This window comes from Ammodytes marinus (genome assembly GCF_949987685.1).
Source record: "Ammodytes marinus genome assembly, chromosome: 3".
Taxonomy (NCBI): domain Eukaryota; kingdom Metazoa; phylum Chordata; class Actinopteri; order Uranoscopiformes; family Ammodytidae; genus Ammodytes; species Ammodytes marinus.
The window spans coordinates 9,720,116-9,734,922 of NC_137232.1; the positions used below are offsets into that span (position 1 = coordinate 9,720,116).

Here is a 14,807-nt window from a genome sequence, read left to right on the forward strand (position 1 = left end):
CATAAAAATCAGACATGTCCAAACCAGAGCCTCGCCTTGGACCCCATTTATAGGAGCAAAGAGCTGGCTTTTCCAACCCAGACCTGTCAAGCACACACACTCAGATTTGGCCTGCTGGATCCTGGTTTCATCTCCTACACACAAGCGCACATTTCCTCGATCCGCTCGAAATTCCAAATTAAATTCTGACAGACGTGCATCGACGACAGCCATAGACTGGCATGGATAAGGTTTCCGCTGCCTGCAGCTCCTCTTGCCTCTCACCAAACAACTGTCAGATAATATAATAACCTTCACAGCATTTGATAGAATCTGTCAGCCCCACTAGAAAAATGTTTGCGATGGGATTTGTTGACTTGTAGATCGGTTTATTAATAAGAATAACTGACCATAACTTTATGGTCTTAATTAATCGTAAATAATCTATTAACTTATAAATATACATTGGGGTAGGGTCCAGTTAATGTTACGACCATTGCAGTCTTTTACTTAGGGCTTGGTCTCAAATTTCAATACCTTTTTGGTACCTAGATCAAAATGCCTCCATACCATCGACCATCAAAAAATCATTGAATTGAGTCATTGAATACTAAATTTCAATACTTAAAAAAGAGTTCATGTCATCAAAGTCAGTGAGCCAATAAGCATGCATCATGCTTGATATGCAAATATCTAAAAGTGCTGGTGATTGGCTGTGCAGAGGCATGCAGGAAAAATACATTAGGATACAACATGGGCTACACATTAAACATCAGTGAGCCCTCAAATTCAATACCTAGTCATTTGATCCAATTTTAATAGAACAAGATTGCACACTAGTTTGTGGCTCTGTGACACTTTGGTGTTTTAAACAAAATACTAATTTCAGCAGGACAACATGTTTCACAATTACAGTGTTAACTGATAATTGGCAATGTCTGACAATGTCAACGTTACATGGCAATCCATGGATATTTCAGTCTGTACAGACTTGGTAGCACTTCTAAAATAATGTTGGTGGAGCTTTAAGGATTGGCTAGGAATGGAAAATAAGATTGCTACATATTTGTCTTTTGTATCTCTTAATCAGACAGCGTCTATCCCAAAATACTGAGGCATGGTTCTGGTAATCGTCAGTAAATCCTGGCTAAAGCCCAAAGGTTGTGGCCCGAACGCTTTAAAAAATAAATGACATAATAAGCTAATAATTCAGATCATTCTCATCATTCTTAAATCACATTTTTCTTTTTGTGGTTATAGGCTTTATAAAAGGCTTTTTGCATATTTTTTTTATGCAAGACATTTCTTCTTTATGTTTGCATTTCACTTTACTCCTGTCACATATAATTGGAATAGTTGCATTGTCTTATATATCACTTTGCATTTGTTTTAGCTGTTTAAAAAAATGTTACATGAACAGAGCTATCTCAGTAACATGATTTCACATGTCATGTTTCTATCAACAGCCGTTCACAGCCAAAGCATCTTGTCTGCTCTGTGCAGAGAAAGCGCTTGATGAGAGGAGATACCTGCCACACTGAGAGCTGTCACTGCAACGTTGACAGACCGCTGCCTAATATAGACGAGGCCAGACAAAAGCACAAGGCCTTTCATACTTGGCTGGTGGAGCTTCTTAAAATAGGAGGGCTCGATATCGAGATGTAGAAGCGATATTCTGGTACTGACACCCTCACCCCTCTCACCCTCCCCGGGGGAACGTGAGGTCACCGCCCTAACACCACAAACACTGAGAACCTGAGAACATTGGCAGCATGGTCAGTTTACTGGCTGGCTGCAGCTATACCTATCGGCGACAAATGTTTGGGGAGCTGGTGTCAGGCACTCTCTTGAGGGCCGAATAGTGCAGGCGAGATACACATGGAATAGTGAAAAGATACCACTATTTGATACTATTCAAAAAGCGAGGGCAAGCTTCTGTAGTCGTCTCAAATAGACTATTTCTTCACTGCACAGAGCATGGCCCCGATTTGAGAAACACTGGCCACTGCAGAGGCCCATAGTCGACCTCTCGAACAACTCTCTTGACTAACGACTGTACACCAGTCCCCTCCGCAGCTCATAAACAGGCCTTCCTGCGGAGTCTCCACTAGGAACCATGTGTCTTCATGTCCTGACCTGGCTTAGTATAGGGAAGTTTCCATCAATTCCTTGCAGCAGAAAACCTTGTAAAAGCACTTTAAGAGAGTCAACCAGAGGCGAGCGTTGTTAAAAAGGGGAGAGGGAAAATGATTTGCATTGCTGTGGAGGCACCAGCAGCACGATCCTGATCGGGTCGTTTTAAAAATGTCACCAGCATCTGCTTATAACCATTCAAACATGAATACATATCACAGTAAAAAGGGACAGCAATAAATTTGATGAAAAATAATGGAATATCGTACTGAAGTCAAGACAGTCAAACAGTGTCTGATACATGCTGCTTCCCTCACAAGTTTCCAACGTAGGAAATTGAGGAAGCGGTGTCAGACAATTTCCGTATGCTTTCGGAATCTGTCGGACAGTAACACCCACTTAGGTAGGAAAAAGTGAGAAAGTTATATTCTTATTTAATTTTTAACACAGTATACTTCTGTCAGTGTGGACAACTGAGTGCAACACTATAAATACCTTCTAGGATACTCCTAAAATGTGCTCCATTATCCCTATATTAGAAAGGAACATCACATCTTGCTTTTCTATGATGGCAGGCTTTCCTACCCACCTATGAGTGTGCCTATTTTGAACAGACATAAACAGTTTTACCTTGAGGTCAGACGATACTTTGTATGAGCTAGTTAGCTTCCAGCATTCTGACTAGGACACATCACAACATACATTGCAATACAAGGCCTAAGGCAATATTCCATATAGTTCAAATAAAAGCTGAAATACATGTTGCTGTGTATGATCTGGGGGGGGTCTTCATATATCAAATCGCATTTTATTGATAATTCAGTGGACAAATTGAGTCAAATCAATTTCATTCAGAACTTCAATTGAAATTCCAAATGCGGCAATTCAAGGCAACTACCCATACTGCAACACCTACAGGAATGGAGGTTGTAGTTCACAAACAGTTTGATTATGTATTTTAGTCAAACAATCGATTTTTGGAGCTGACGATACAATACAAATATCACGAAAAATTGAGAACAAGATATATTGCTGTATCAAGTTTTTTTTTTTAGCACAGCCCTAATATTGACACTGTGTGGAGCTCAATGTAGAATCACTGCTCCTTCAAATTACTCATTTAATGTAGGATGGTTTGGGCATCTAATTAAGATGTCTTTACAAAGACACATCCTGCTGGGAGGAACCCAAAACACACTCAAGGGATATTTATCCCATGTGCTCTGGGAAAGTCTATGGAGATTATTTAGCCTACAGCCAATCTCGGATAAGCAGCGGCAAAATGTCTAGATGGATTAAATTGAGGGAATTCTGACAAAGTTCTCACACCACAATATGTGTTACTGCTCTCAGTGGGACGTTAGGATGTTCCTACATTCCGGCGCAGAGGAAAGGGACAGATGGGGGACAAATGAAAAAAAGTGAAATTTATGAGCACACTCCCCGTGCTCCCCAAAGAAGGAACCATTTTCTTGTCTTAAAGTATTGACCAGAACTGCTTAAAGCAAAATAGATGGTTGATGTCGGACCATTTCACTCAGGTGCACTAATCAAAATAATTCACGTTGGGATGACAGACATAAACCGTTGGGACTCGCAGTATGCCGTGAGCATGCACAGTTACAAGGCTGCCAAAGAAACCTAGACGCTCCTTCACAGTCTACTTAAAGTCCACATAGCATGTGTTCTCCGCCAGCCGACCACTGACCAGACATACCTTACAGCTAAGCGCCGAGTGGAAACAGCAGAACTTGATGCAAAAGGAAATTCACTTGACTGATATGCAGAAGGATTGTGACTTAGCCAATCTATCGGCAATCTATCTCCAACATATTCAGGATTTCTGAAAGATTTCACCTCATGAGAAGGCACAGTTACTGCCTATGTGTTTTCGAAATAATTGAATGTGAGTGTTTCGGTTTCATTACAAAGACTATTTTAAATGATACCCCCAAAAATGCACTTCTTACAATCCTCGTTTGACTTCAGCTTTCCAAATAATTAATAAGCCGTCTAAACGGAGGCAATGTAAAGTGAACAAGGACAAGCAAACATAACAAAAAAAGGTTGTTGGCATTTAAATTGGACATGTGAGCTCACAGTGACTCACGTTGAAAAAAGTGTCAACACAAGTTAATTCCCAATGCTGCAACTTATGTGTGTTGAAGAGTGCAATGGATTTTGATGTAGAGGAATTCATACTATGTTACTTTTGCAACAAGCATTCTCCAGAATTGCTGACTCCACCATCAAGTACATGTACAGCTGGCGGGGGAATTCCTTTTTTTAGGGTTGTTTGTGTCAGAAAGTTAAGCGTCAGAAAAGTTTAAATTGGGATCCGCTGCAGCAGCTACCTTCTTGAATTGTCTACGTCTACTCATCATGATATTTTATTCTGGCTGTAAATGCCACATTGTTGACTTGCAGATTTGATTTAATCCATTTCAGCAAGTCTCTAAATGATGATATTGAGTTGGGTTTATGTATCTCTTTCAACACCTTTATGATAAGTGAAACATCATCATTATTCTTTTCTTGTAGTGCCATTTTGTACTATACCACAACTGCTAAACGAATGCAGTATACTGTATGTCACCTGTTAATAAAGGTCCCGAACAGCAGCCTGATGGTCCTCTGAATGTTCTCAGTGCAAAGCCAACTCCACTGCTCCCTCATCAGCAGACACAGGATGTTCAGGGCCACCTCAGCCAGCGCCGTCTCAGATTCTGTGCCCGCAAGACACATTAAAACACCACAAATAAATACAGGTAATGGTCAACTACCAAATTCCAAACCTACGTTATACTGTACGTTGGTTTAGCAAGCAAAAGCAGCATCTGCTGCAGACCTATGGATATGTAGAGAGGGGCACGTATGTACATATGAAACCAAACATTATAATCCGTTTCAGAGAAATACATTTCCTCTGTGTGTATGTGATCAACAAGCAGGTCCAGTAATCACACCAACCCTCCACTTCATACATTTATTAACACTGCCCTCATGTGGCTAGTCCTTGATGCTGCTGGTTCAGCTGAGTTTGATCCTTTTATTTTAGCACTACAAGTACCGGTATTTCTTTGAACAGGAACTATGTTTTTTTTGTTGTAGTTTAGTGTTGTACTGGACTGCATTACCTGGAAATGCGTTTGTATTATTCTTCCCACTCATGTTTGCAAGTGGGGTGGGCAAAACATTACAAACAATATAATACAGTACACAAAAAGCTCAATCATTAAAATACAGTTCAATCAGAACCTTCTGAAAGTGTCAATTCAAACCTTCATGAAGGATCTGGCTACCTAATTGTGAAATGTACTCACTTTTGAATACTTAATATTGTAACTGAAATACCATTGATTATATGACTTTAAGAACTATTTATTTGGATTTCTGTGGGTTGAATGAACCTTCTTTGGAATTTCAGAGGGCAATTTGAAAGGTTTGCAACAGCATTTTCTGTTTCAGGGTTAGGGACAATTTCGCACAGAGATTCCAGGGATTTACCAGCCACTCATCCGTACTTCTCTTTTCTTGGTTCAGTCAACTATAAAGTGCTATAAATGTAGCATCAGTAATTCATAAGGAATGCATTTTACAATTAGGTATTGGGTTTGCTTAGAGCAGTGGTTCTCAACCGGTGGGGCGCGCCCCCCCGGGGGGGCGCGGACCCTCTACCGGGGGGGCGCGAGGGGGATGAAAAAAAAAAATAAGATTTTTTTTTTTTTTTTTTTTTTGTAATTTCAATTTTTTTCCTGATATGTAGCCTAGTTCAGAGATGATATGTATTTTTTTTCTTTCTTAACTTTTTTTGATAGGTAGTTGCCAAGTTCATCACACAAACACTCCAATCCACTGATATGAGATCAGTTTGCAATTTTCAAGTACTAAATTAATGGTGACATGCGTGCCACCCATGCATGTGTATGGGCACGTGTCCCAGCAGATTTTTGAAATCTGAATAAAAAAATGTAAGTTTGTAGTTAGCAAGTGTAACATGTTCTTAGGGCAGAATTTCATAAATAAAGGTTTATTTTTTTAGAAAGATATTTGGTCAAAAGCTAGTGGTCATCCGTCCCTCTGTCCAGTTGTTAGGCATCTGGCTGCTAGCAAGTTATGTTGTCTTGCTAATTTTACTATTCATCTGAACTGAAATAAATATTGACTTTTTCCTTTATTATCTTCGCCAGAATGCACCAGAATGCTTAGATTACATGTTAAAAACACAAAAAAATCTTCTGGGGGGGGGGGGGGGGATGCCCCCAGACCCCCCTTCAGGGGTTTAGTTTTCTGACAAACATTACAATGGATACTAACATGATTTGGGCATTTGGGATTATAAATCATCTTTGAATTGGTTGTACAGCATATCACATGCTATTCTTTCCCCACTCTAGCTCTGTGGCCCACCTTGGCCACCCCCAGTCAAAATTTCCTGGAATCGCCACTGAGACACACAACTCCGCGTTCAGGCTGCACAGCACATTAATCGCAGGTAGCATTTTGAGCTAAATCTGGCCACTTTCCAAATCCAAGACTCAATAGTTGAAACATTCTCTGAACTGGGTTGTCAGACAGCAGTGTTTCCCATTGATCATAGACTTTGTTTTGTGAAGCTTTTTCATAACAGGTATACCTATTGTAGAATGTATTCTGTGTATGTTCTATTTAGGCTACTATTTTCTTCTCTTCTAAGGAGATTTAAAAAAAAAAAAAACATTTCCTCAGTGTCTCTTTGATACAATCTCATAATTAGCTTTTAAAGTGCACCAGAATTTAACGTTAAAATATAAGAAATTTCCGGACCCCAACCCTAAACCCAATGTTCAACTCAAAGGTGCGCCACTGGCCTAGCCCTTGATAATAACAATAATAGATTATCTATCTATCTATCTATCTATCTATCTATCTATCTATCTATCTATCTATCTATCTATCTATCTATCTGTCTGTGTAGGGTGGTGTGTGTGTGTGTGGGGGGGTGGGGGGGGGGGGTTGTCAGGGTCGGTGGGGGGGCCCAACTGCAATGACCCAGCTTTGGGGGGGCCCAGCTTGCAGAAGGTTGAGAACCCCTGGCTTAGAGGATTCAATGTACTGCTAACACTGACAGAAGCGTCAAGCTATATTCTGAAATCTCTACATCTGCTATTAAAGGAGCAGTGAGTATGCTGTAAACTGTCAGTCTGGTAACTTTGGTAGTGGAACACTTCATGGTCTGGTCTGAACTACGCTCTTCAGTCACCCTTCACTCACCCTGACTGTCTGGGTAAAGACACTGTCCTTCAAAAAGACAATAAACAGATGCCTAACAAGGAAGAATGCAATTTGGATTCAATTTAGGGAATGTCTCATTCCAACCTCAAGACAATGCAGAGATAGTTTCCATATGATGTTAATGAGATCATACATTTTTCCTATGCAATGGAGAGAAATGACGTAGTGATGGTACATGATGCAACATGGTTGAAAGTGAGAGACATTCCAATTAATAGATAAGGAGAGAAAACAGTGCAAAGAATAGTTTTAAATGTGTATGTTTAGCCAATTGCCTCACTTTCGGGTTCAGTGTATGTGTGTGTGTGTGTGTGTGTGTGTGTGTGTGTGTGTGTGTGTGTGTGTGTGTGTGTGTGTGTGTGTGTGTGTGTGTGTGTGCGTGTGTGTGTGTGTGTGTGTGTGTGTGTGTGTGTGTGTTAGAGATGTAGGAGGGGATAGCAAATACGATGTTTTGATTACCATGTGTGACTTACCTTGTGTGACTATGCATGTTATAATTGACAAATAAAGACTTAACTTCAGGCCACAGAAACCATTCCTTTCACTGTGCTTGCATTTTTGAAGAAGAGATAGGCAAAGGTTTTTCATCGCTAGTTAGCTTAGCTCGAATACTGGTAGTCAATGGGAACTATCAGCCTGCCTCCGCCGACACTTTGTCATTTTAGAATCAAATTATTACAAAACTTTAACCTACTGACAAGCACATCCGCAGGTGTTTTCCTTCTGCATTGGATTCTAAAATGACATGAATTGCAAATACTTCTAATTGACTACCAGCATTCGAGCTAAGCTAAATGTACTGCAAAACGTGTGCACAGTTGATAGGAATGGTTTCTGTCGCCTTGTCTTGAACACGGGAGTGAGGCAACCAGCTAAAAGTAACAAATGTTGAACTATTCCTTTAAGGGTTAGGGCTAACACTAGGAATGGGTCCCTCGATCAGAAAAGAAATATTTAGAGCAAGTAAAGGCATAGCAAAGTGTCTGTGTCTCTTAAACCTCAGCAGCGTGCCAAGGTATGCCAAAATATGAAACCAGTCTGAACAATCTGACTGGAATATGGAACAAGCTGGTTTCGATCAGATAGTCCTGCAGTTGTCACGGTGGTGAGATACGGAATGGAAAGTGGTAGAGTGAAGAGGAGAGGGAAGTAGGAAGACACAACAGTCAGTGAGTCACACACTGAGTTGGTCAGACACAAGGGAAAATGAAAGCAGACAAGTGAGTCAGACAAAGCAAGCAGACATAATGATCACATAGATTAAATTAAAATATTTGATATTATTCATTTAAGATGATCCGTCTAACTGTAGCGCCAGCTGTCTTTGTTTGTAACACAGACAGTAGTAGCATGATGATTACTCCACTTATCTAGACAGTAACCCTTATACTTAGTTCTTGCTCCATTCTTACCAGGTTCATGAAAGTGCTTTCCCCTCAAGCTGACTTCCAGAAAGTCTCCGAATTCATTTACTCCTGGACTGTCCTCCCTCTCTGGATAATCTTCGACGGCCAGGTTCTCTTGTTCACTGATAAAGGCTTGCAAATCTTCCCAAGACATTCCGTTAAACACCTTTAAAAAGGCAGAGAGGAGAAGGTAGTAGTAGTAAGAACAGGAAAAACTCGAATCATACCTTAAAAATTGGATTACGAATGCAAAAAAATACCCGTAGTGCAGATTTGAATATATTACTTACTGTTCTGGTTTGGTCCCAGCTGAACAAAACTGTTGGTTTAATGTCAGAGCCGTTCATGAAGGAGCTGTTTTTACTACTGGAGAACTTCAGACGAGACCTGGAATCACACCAATACAATCAATCAAATGTTTCTGGAATGTACTGTACATGTGAGTAAAAGTGAGTGTGGATCTGTGGAGTCATACTTGCTCTTCTTGTCAGTACTTAATCTCCCTCCATCCAGCTCCGCCTCAGTATCCTCTGTTGGGCTCTGAGGTTCTGATCGAGGAAACGCCGTCTTCAAGGTGTCCACAATGGCATTCACCACAATCTGCACACAAAACGCCAATCTACTGCATTACAAACAGTTGAATTATGACTTTACAAATAAACATAATCGTACATCCATTTACAAACACATTTTTTTCACGTTGTTCATTTCTACCTTGCACACATAATGTGCTTATCATAAAGTCCAGTAATATTCAGTTGTGCTATTATCTAATATTCAGGGTCTAACCTTATCTATGCGTGACACAATAAAAGGTTTCTTGACAAAGGCGATCCTGGCATCTGTATTGAGAGCCAGAAACTCTTGCATTTCTTCACTGTTGGCTATTTCAGAGATGGCACAGAGTTGCTGAAAAAGAGGACAGAATGAGGGTTGGAAAATGTCACCACATCCTGTATAATAAAAAGATGTGATCGAATATCAATCCACTAACCTTTAGAAAGGTTTCCAGAAGTCCTTTCCTGGCCTCTATCTTGTCACTGTCCATGTTTCCAAACGGCATCTCTGGAAATATTTTCTTTGGACCTTTTACACCTGAAACACAATCAGGTAAGTCAGGTTACTATAAAACCCTGGGTGTTGGCCGTGCATGGCTTTCTCCAAGGCAGACTGAAGGTACCGTAACTTTAACATTGTGACCGGAGGTGGGGTTTCTCATATTGACTTAAAAACCCGGTAATGTTCTAAACCACCCCAGGGTCCATCCTTCCCACCTTTGATGAGTTTCCGTAGTTCGTTTTTTTCCTCCAGTCGTGTTTGCAGGTTAAGGAACTCGCTGTATCGTCTGTTGACCATGTGATAGGCCACTGGCTGAATGGGTAATGGGTGCTCACAACCGGACAGTAGAATGTCTGCATCTTCAGAGCCGGGCAGGATGCCTCCAGGGTTCTCACAGCACATCGCTGTCTCATACTGAAAAAAAAAAAAAGTATAAGAATTGACATAATTTGTACCAACATAAAATATTTTTTATTTTATTTTTATTTTTAACAATTTCAGAAATGTCCTAAGGTCCGATGCAGATATTTGTGTATATAAGTTGTTGGCAGTGAAAAAGCAGAGTCCCTGATTCCGGGGAACGCTTGTGGTCAATTCAGTGAATATCTCGTCACAATCACTACCTGTCCATGTGCACACTGGAAAAAAGCCCAGTGTCAAAACACAGCCTAGGCTATGTAAACTTGTATGTAAACAAAGGGGACCATTGAACCTAGCAACATACCCGTTTAGAGAGCCTCCTAGATTGTGCATTGACACTCGGTTTTTCTTAGCGCACCCACAGGATGGACAGGTGCGGACAGGTAGCATGATTTTGACAAAAAGCAGAATTGCTGACTCCACCTACAATATAGCACTTTGACGATATTCAATATTGTTCAGTAACCTTTATAAAATGGGATACACTGACTTTTCACTGGAACCAAGAACAATAATAATGATTAGCAGTTTTGTGTTAAATACTGTATGTCAAAAATGTCAATATTTGAAATAAACAAACACAAATTGTTCTTACTGAATTAAAATCGTGATTACATTAAAAAAATAAAATAAAAAAGGGATGTTAAAGATCAATATTCATTTGAAAAAAATAAATTCAAAAAAATTAAGTCACAATAATTTTTTTCAATTTGCTACTAATTCCCTTTTTTTGCGATTTGTGAGCTGTGAGCTGAATGTAATAAACTATACTGTACTGATATGGGTCTGAGTACAGTACAAACACAACCGTTCTTACTTTCAGTCAGAATATTAAACTTTTATTTGAAGATTAAAATTGTTTATTATTACAATTAAAATAAAAAAAATATATAGTTATACCCACGTGCTCATGTTTCAGCAAAACAGGAACCACTAGTAAAAACATTGCTCAATAGCGCTACTTATACACAAAAACTCCAAAGGGTACTTTTCTGTTTTTGACCATTCTACATTTTTTCTCAATAGAGTTGGGTTCTAATCTTTGGGTTTGGAATCTTTAGATTACATAGATATTAATGCTGATGTGCTGCTCCGGGTACAGTAACAGTGTCACACATGAACAAAAGAATGAAAAATGAACAAAGAGAGATGAAGCCATGTCCTTACTTTGATGGTGTAAAGAGTGTAGGGGTGTGAGCCGGTGCCACGGTGCTCCTTAGCTGTGATGGTGCCGGTGATGCGGAGGTTCTGGATGATGACTGGTCCGTCGGGGCTGCTGAGCGGCTCAAAACTGAAGGAGGGCATAGGGGAAGAGCCCTGCAACGGACTGACCTCACTCAGCTCAGCGGGGGTCCCCAGCCCACTCTGTTCTACCCCCAGAAGGAGCTCTCTGGCTGGGTTTACCACAGGGGAACTGCCCTCCCTCTCCAGGTATTGGAGACTGCTGATACTAGGAGAGCCCTCCGCTATCCGACCTGATGACGGACCAATGCAACCATAAGGGTGCTCTTCCTGTGGAGAGTTCACCAGGACCGTAGGGCAGGAGGAGCCATTCATTGGACTGGAGCACACCTCAAAGTCCACGCCGTTGTTGTTCTCAGCAGACGTGTCACATTCTTTCTGCCTGTCATACAGTAGGCCATCCTCTTGGCCTATCAGGAGCAGGGAATCCATGGAGCTGCGTTTATAGTCGCCCAATGGAGAATCCAGGTCGGAGTCAGATTCCTGGTAAAATGGGTTCAGCTTGCTTCCTCTCATGTAATGCCTTAAGAAGGGTCGAGAGGGTTCTTCTTCTTTGGTGTTGTTGTGTGCACAGTCCCCCACAAGCACCTCCTCGGAGGCCATCATCACTTCATAGGCAGCGGGCTCGGGCGTGGGCATGTCTGTGTCATTGAGTGTTTCCCACTCCGCTCTTGGTGAAAAAACGTCATTGTTTCTCTGAAGAACATGCATTGTGTCTTGTCTCTCTGGCAGGGAGATCTCTGATTGGTCAGTGGGCGGTGGCAGTGGTGGTGATGGAGTCAGTGGCTCTGTTGTTGTTGTTTTCGTCGTACTTGTTGTTGTTGTTATGGGCTCCTGCTGTGATTTGCAGGACTTTCGGAATATCTCCACCACGATGCCGTTGAGCCAGTCGGGGTCGGACAGTTTGGCGAAGAGCGGGAGCATGACGTTGCAGGTGATGAGCTCCCCCACCACAAAGCGCCCGGTCCGGCTCTCCAAGTGCGGCGGTGGCACCAAGACGTGTAGCAGCAGATCTACCACCGCTCTGGTGTAGTTAGCCTCAGCCCCGTCGCTGGTCATGGCCAGGTGAGGTGTGGTGATACCGGAATAGGCTTTCCATAGCTGCTCGCCATCATTTTCGTGGTCCCATTTTGCTGCCGGAAGCTTTCGCTGTTCAGTCACCAGCTCCTTGGCTCTGATGTAGTCCTGCAGGTGGCAGCCAAACAGATCCAGGATCCTCTGGGACAGCGCCTGCCAATGATTCAGAAAGTAATTGTTTTTTTTTTTTTCAAATTTGTGGAAATTTTACTCCTTCACAAGCAATTTACAACCGGACGTTATGTGGCTCCTCAAATGCATCATGCAACTCAACAACGAGAAGCTGATTATTTTGGTGCAACAGCATCCAGAACCGTATGATCAGAGGACGATGTGGTTTTGTGGTTCTTTTTATTTTTCCGTGCCGGTCAGGAGTTATCACCTGCCGCCTAATGTGTACTGTCGGCCTGATCCCATGTGAATGCAGCATAAGTGTGGTGACTTTCAATACCGCTTTTAATGCTGTAATATATATATAATTAAACAACTAGTGAATGATGATTTCTTCTTGCAATTATCAACGGACAACAATGCATCTCATTTGTTGACTGTGATGCCAAGTCCAACCGTTATATTCTTATATTTGATGGCTACTTTTTCACAGAAATATCAATAAGCAATAGGCTTCATATAAAGTTTTGCAGATGTTTTTCATGGTTCAACGTGTCTCGAAGGTGTCAAAAGAAAATGTATACTTTAAGAAAGAGGAAAATATTAACACACAGTTTGTTATTTTTTCTAGTGAAATACTGGAGACGTTCAGCTCACCAGGCCTCTAAACGTCCTTAAAATAAAAACATAAAGGGGTAAAATTCATTTTTTGGTTGAACTGATCATAGCCCATGTCCACACTGAGGGTGTAATGAGTGTTCACAAGCTAAAAAGGTAAGAAACAATTGCAGACAGATTTTGCCTAAAAAGCATCTGCTTGTAACCTGCCTGGCGTTTCAAATTATTTCCTTATTTAATATAAGTGCAAAAAGCTCAGAATCACTAATGTATATACAGTAAATCAAAGCACCTTCCTGTCGACCTGTCTTGCCCGTATCTTCAGCTCCATGGCCATAGAGATCATGGCTTCTTGGATCTCCGTTTCAAAAGCACTTTCAGAAGACACAGTGGAATACCAGGAGCTGACAAAGTCCCGGATGATTTTCTTCACTTTGTTGTGGATTTCCTGGTCCAGATGATGCTCATCCTCCGCAGATGTTGGGACCTGAAATTTAGCAATGCCAAATAATGTTACATTAAATGATACTGGAAAAAGATATAGCCTCGATTACCCTTAAAGTGAGATACTGCATTTTGAGATTTTTTGCTATTTTGTTACCATAACATGTCTTCTTTTATACTAAGCGCAAAATGTACATTTAGGTGTTTATTTGACTAAACCTTGTCTGTTTTTCCATTTGTATTTGTCCTATACAAACATCTTTAATAGCCGTTTTCTATCATCAGATTTTTTTTTTTAATGATGCAAATGTGTGCATAACTATAGTTTGATATTGACCAATTTTGATAAAATGTTCTTGAAAAATGTCTTATACAAAAAAAAAGTATTTTTTTAAGTTAAGTAATTAGCTTGCAAAGTTTCATGATGATCTCTATAAGTAAAAAAAAAAATGTACCCTATTCACCTGTAGTGTCCCGCATTAAACAAGCTACGATAACAATAGTTTAACCTGGTACATTAAAAAAAAAAATTATAACCACGAATGCTATAAGTGAACGTTCTGCCTAATAAACCACAGTTCACTGTACATGTACCTGCTCAAGGGTGATAAACCTCTCCAGGTGAATGACACTGTTGGACTCCAACACGGCCTGCGAGCCCAGCCAGCCCCCGAGCACCACCAGCAAGCTAGTGAAGACACACAGCAGCCAGATGTTGACCAGCAGGTGGAAGAGCAGCAGCCATGTCAACAACACACCAACGCCCAACAAGCTCCTCTGTCCCAGGACCTCTGCCATGGCACTGTGGAGGGGGCTTCGGTCTGCTCTGGAGATCATGGACGCCACAGCAACATCACGCCTTGACAAAGAGAACCAAAGGAAATGACAGATTAGGCTACACAGAATGAAACGCTGCACGCATGTCAGTGTGTGATCAATGTGAATTAAAGGTGGCGACAGTGATTCTGGAGAACGCTTGTTGTAAAAAAAATATATATCCATATTTTTGTCAATATCAGTGAACATTTCTTCACAATCTGCTAT

General features: G+C 41.0%; 1 protein-coding gene across 2 annotated transcripts in view; it reads right to left on the bottom strand.

Annotated features, from left to right (window-relative positions):
- Window positions 1-14,807, bottom strand: part of snx19b (sorting nexin 19b) — a 36,838-nt gene that overhangs the window by 20,651 nt on the left and 1,380 nt on the right. Inside the window, exons 2-11 of one of the 2 annotated variants that reach the window (XM_080053982.1) lie at window positions 14,358-14,622; window positions 13,612-13,806; window positions 11,439-12,743; window positions 10,067-10,265; window positions 9,787-9,878; window positions 9,582-9,701; window positions 9,268-9,392; window positions 9,083-9,179; window positions 8,799-8,958; window positions 4,709-4,838 (exon numbers count right to left, since the gene is read on the bottom strand). In XM_080053982.1, coding sequence (XP_079910108.1) covers window positions 4,709-4,838; window positions 8,799-8,958; window positions 9,083-9,179; window positions 9,268-9,392; window positions 9,582-9,701; window positions 9,787-9,878; window positions 10,067-10,265; window positions 11,439-12,743; window positions 13,612-13,806; window positions 14,358-14,600 — 2,666 coding nt within the window. In that variant the 5' untranslated portion in view covers window positions 14,601-14,622. Of the gene's footprint in view, window positions 1-4,708; window positions 4,839-8,798; window positions 8,959-9,082; window positions 9,180-9,267; window positions 9,393-9,581; window positions 9,702-9,786; window positions 9,888-10,066; window positions 10,266-11,438; window positions 12,744-13,611; window positions 13,807-14,357; window positions 14,623-14,807 lie in introns of both variants that reach the window. The other variant, XM_080053981.1, reaches the window with a different exon arrangement.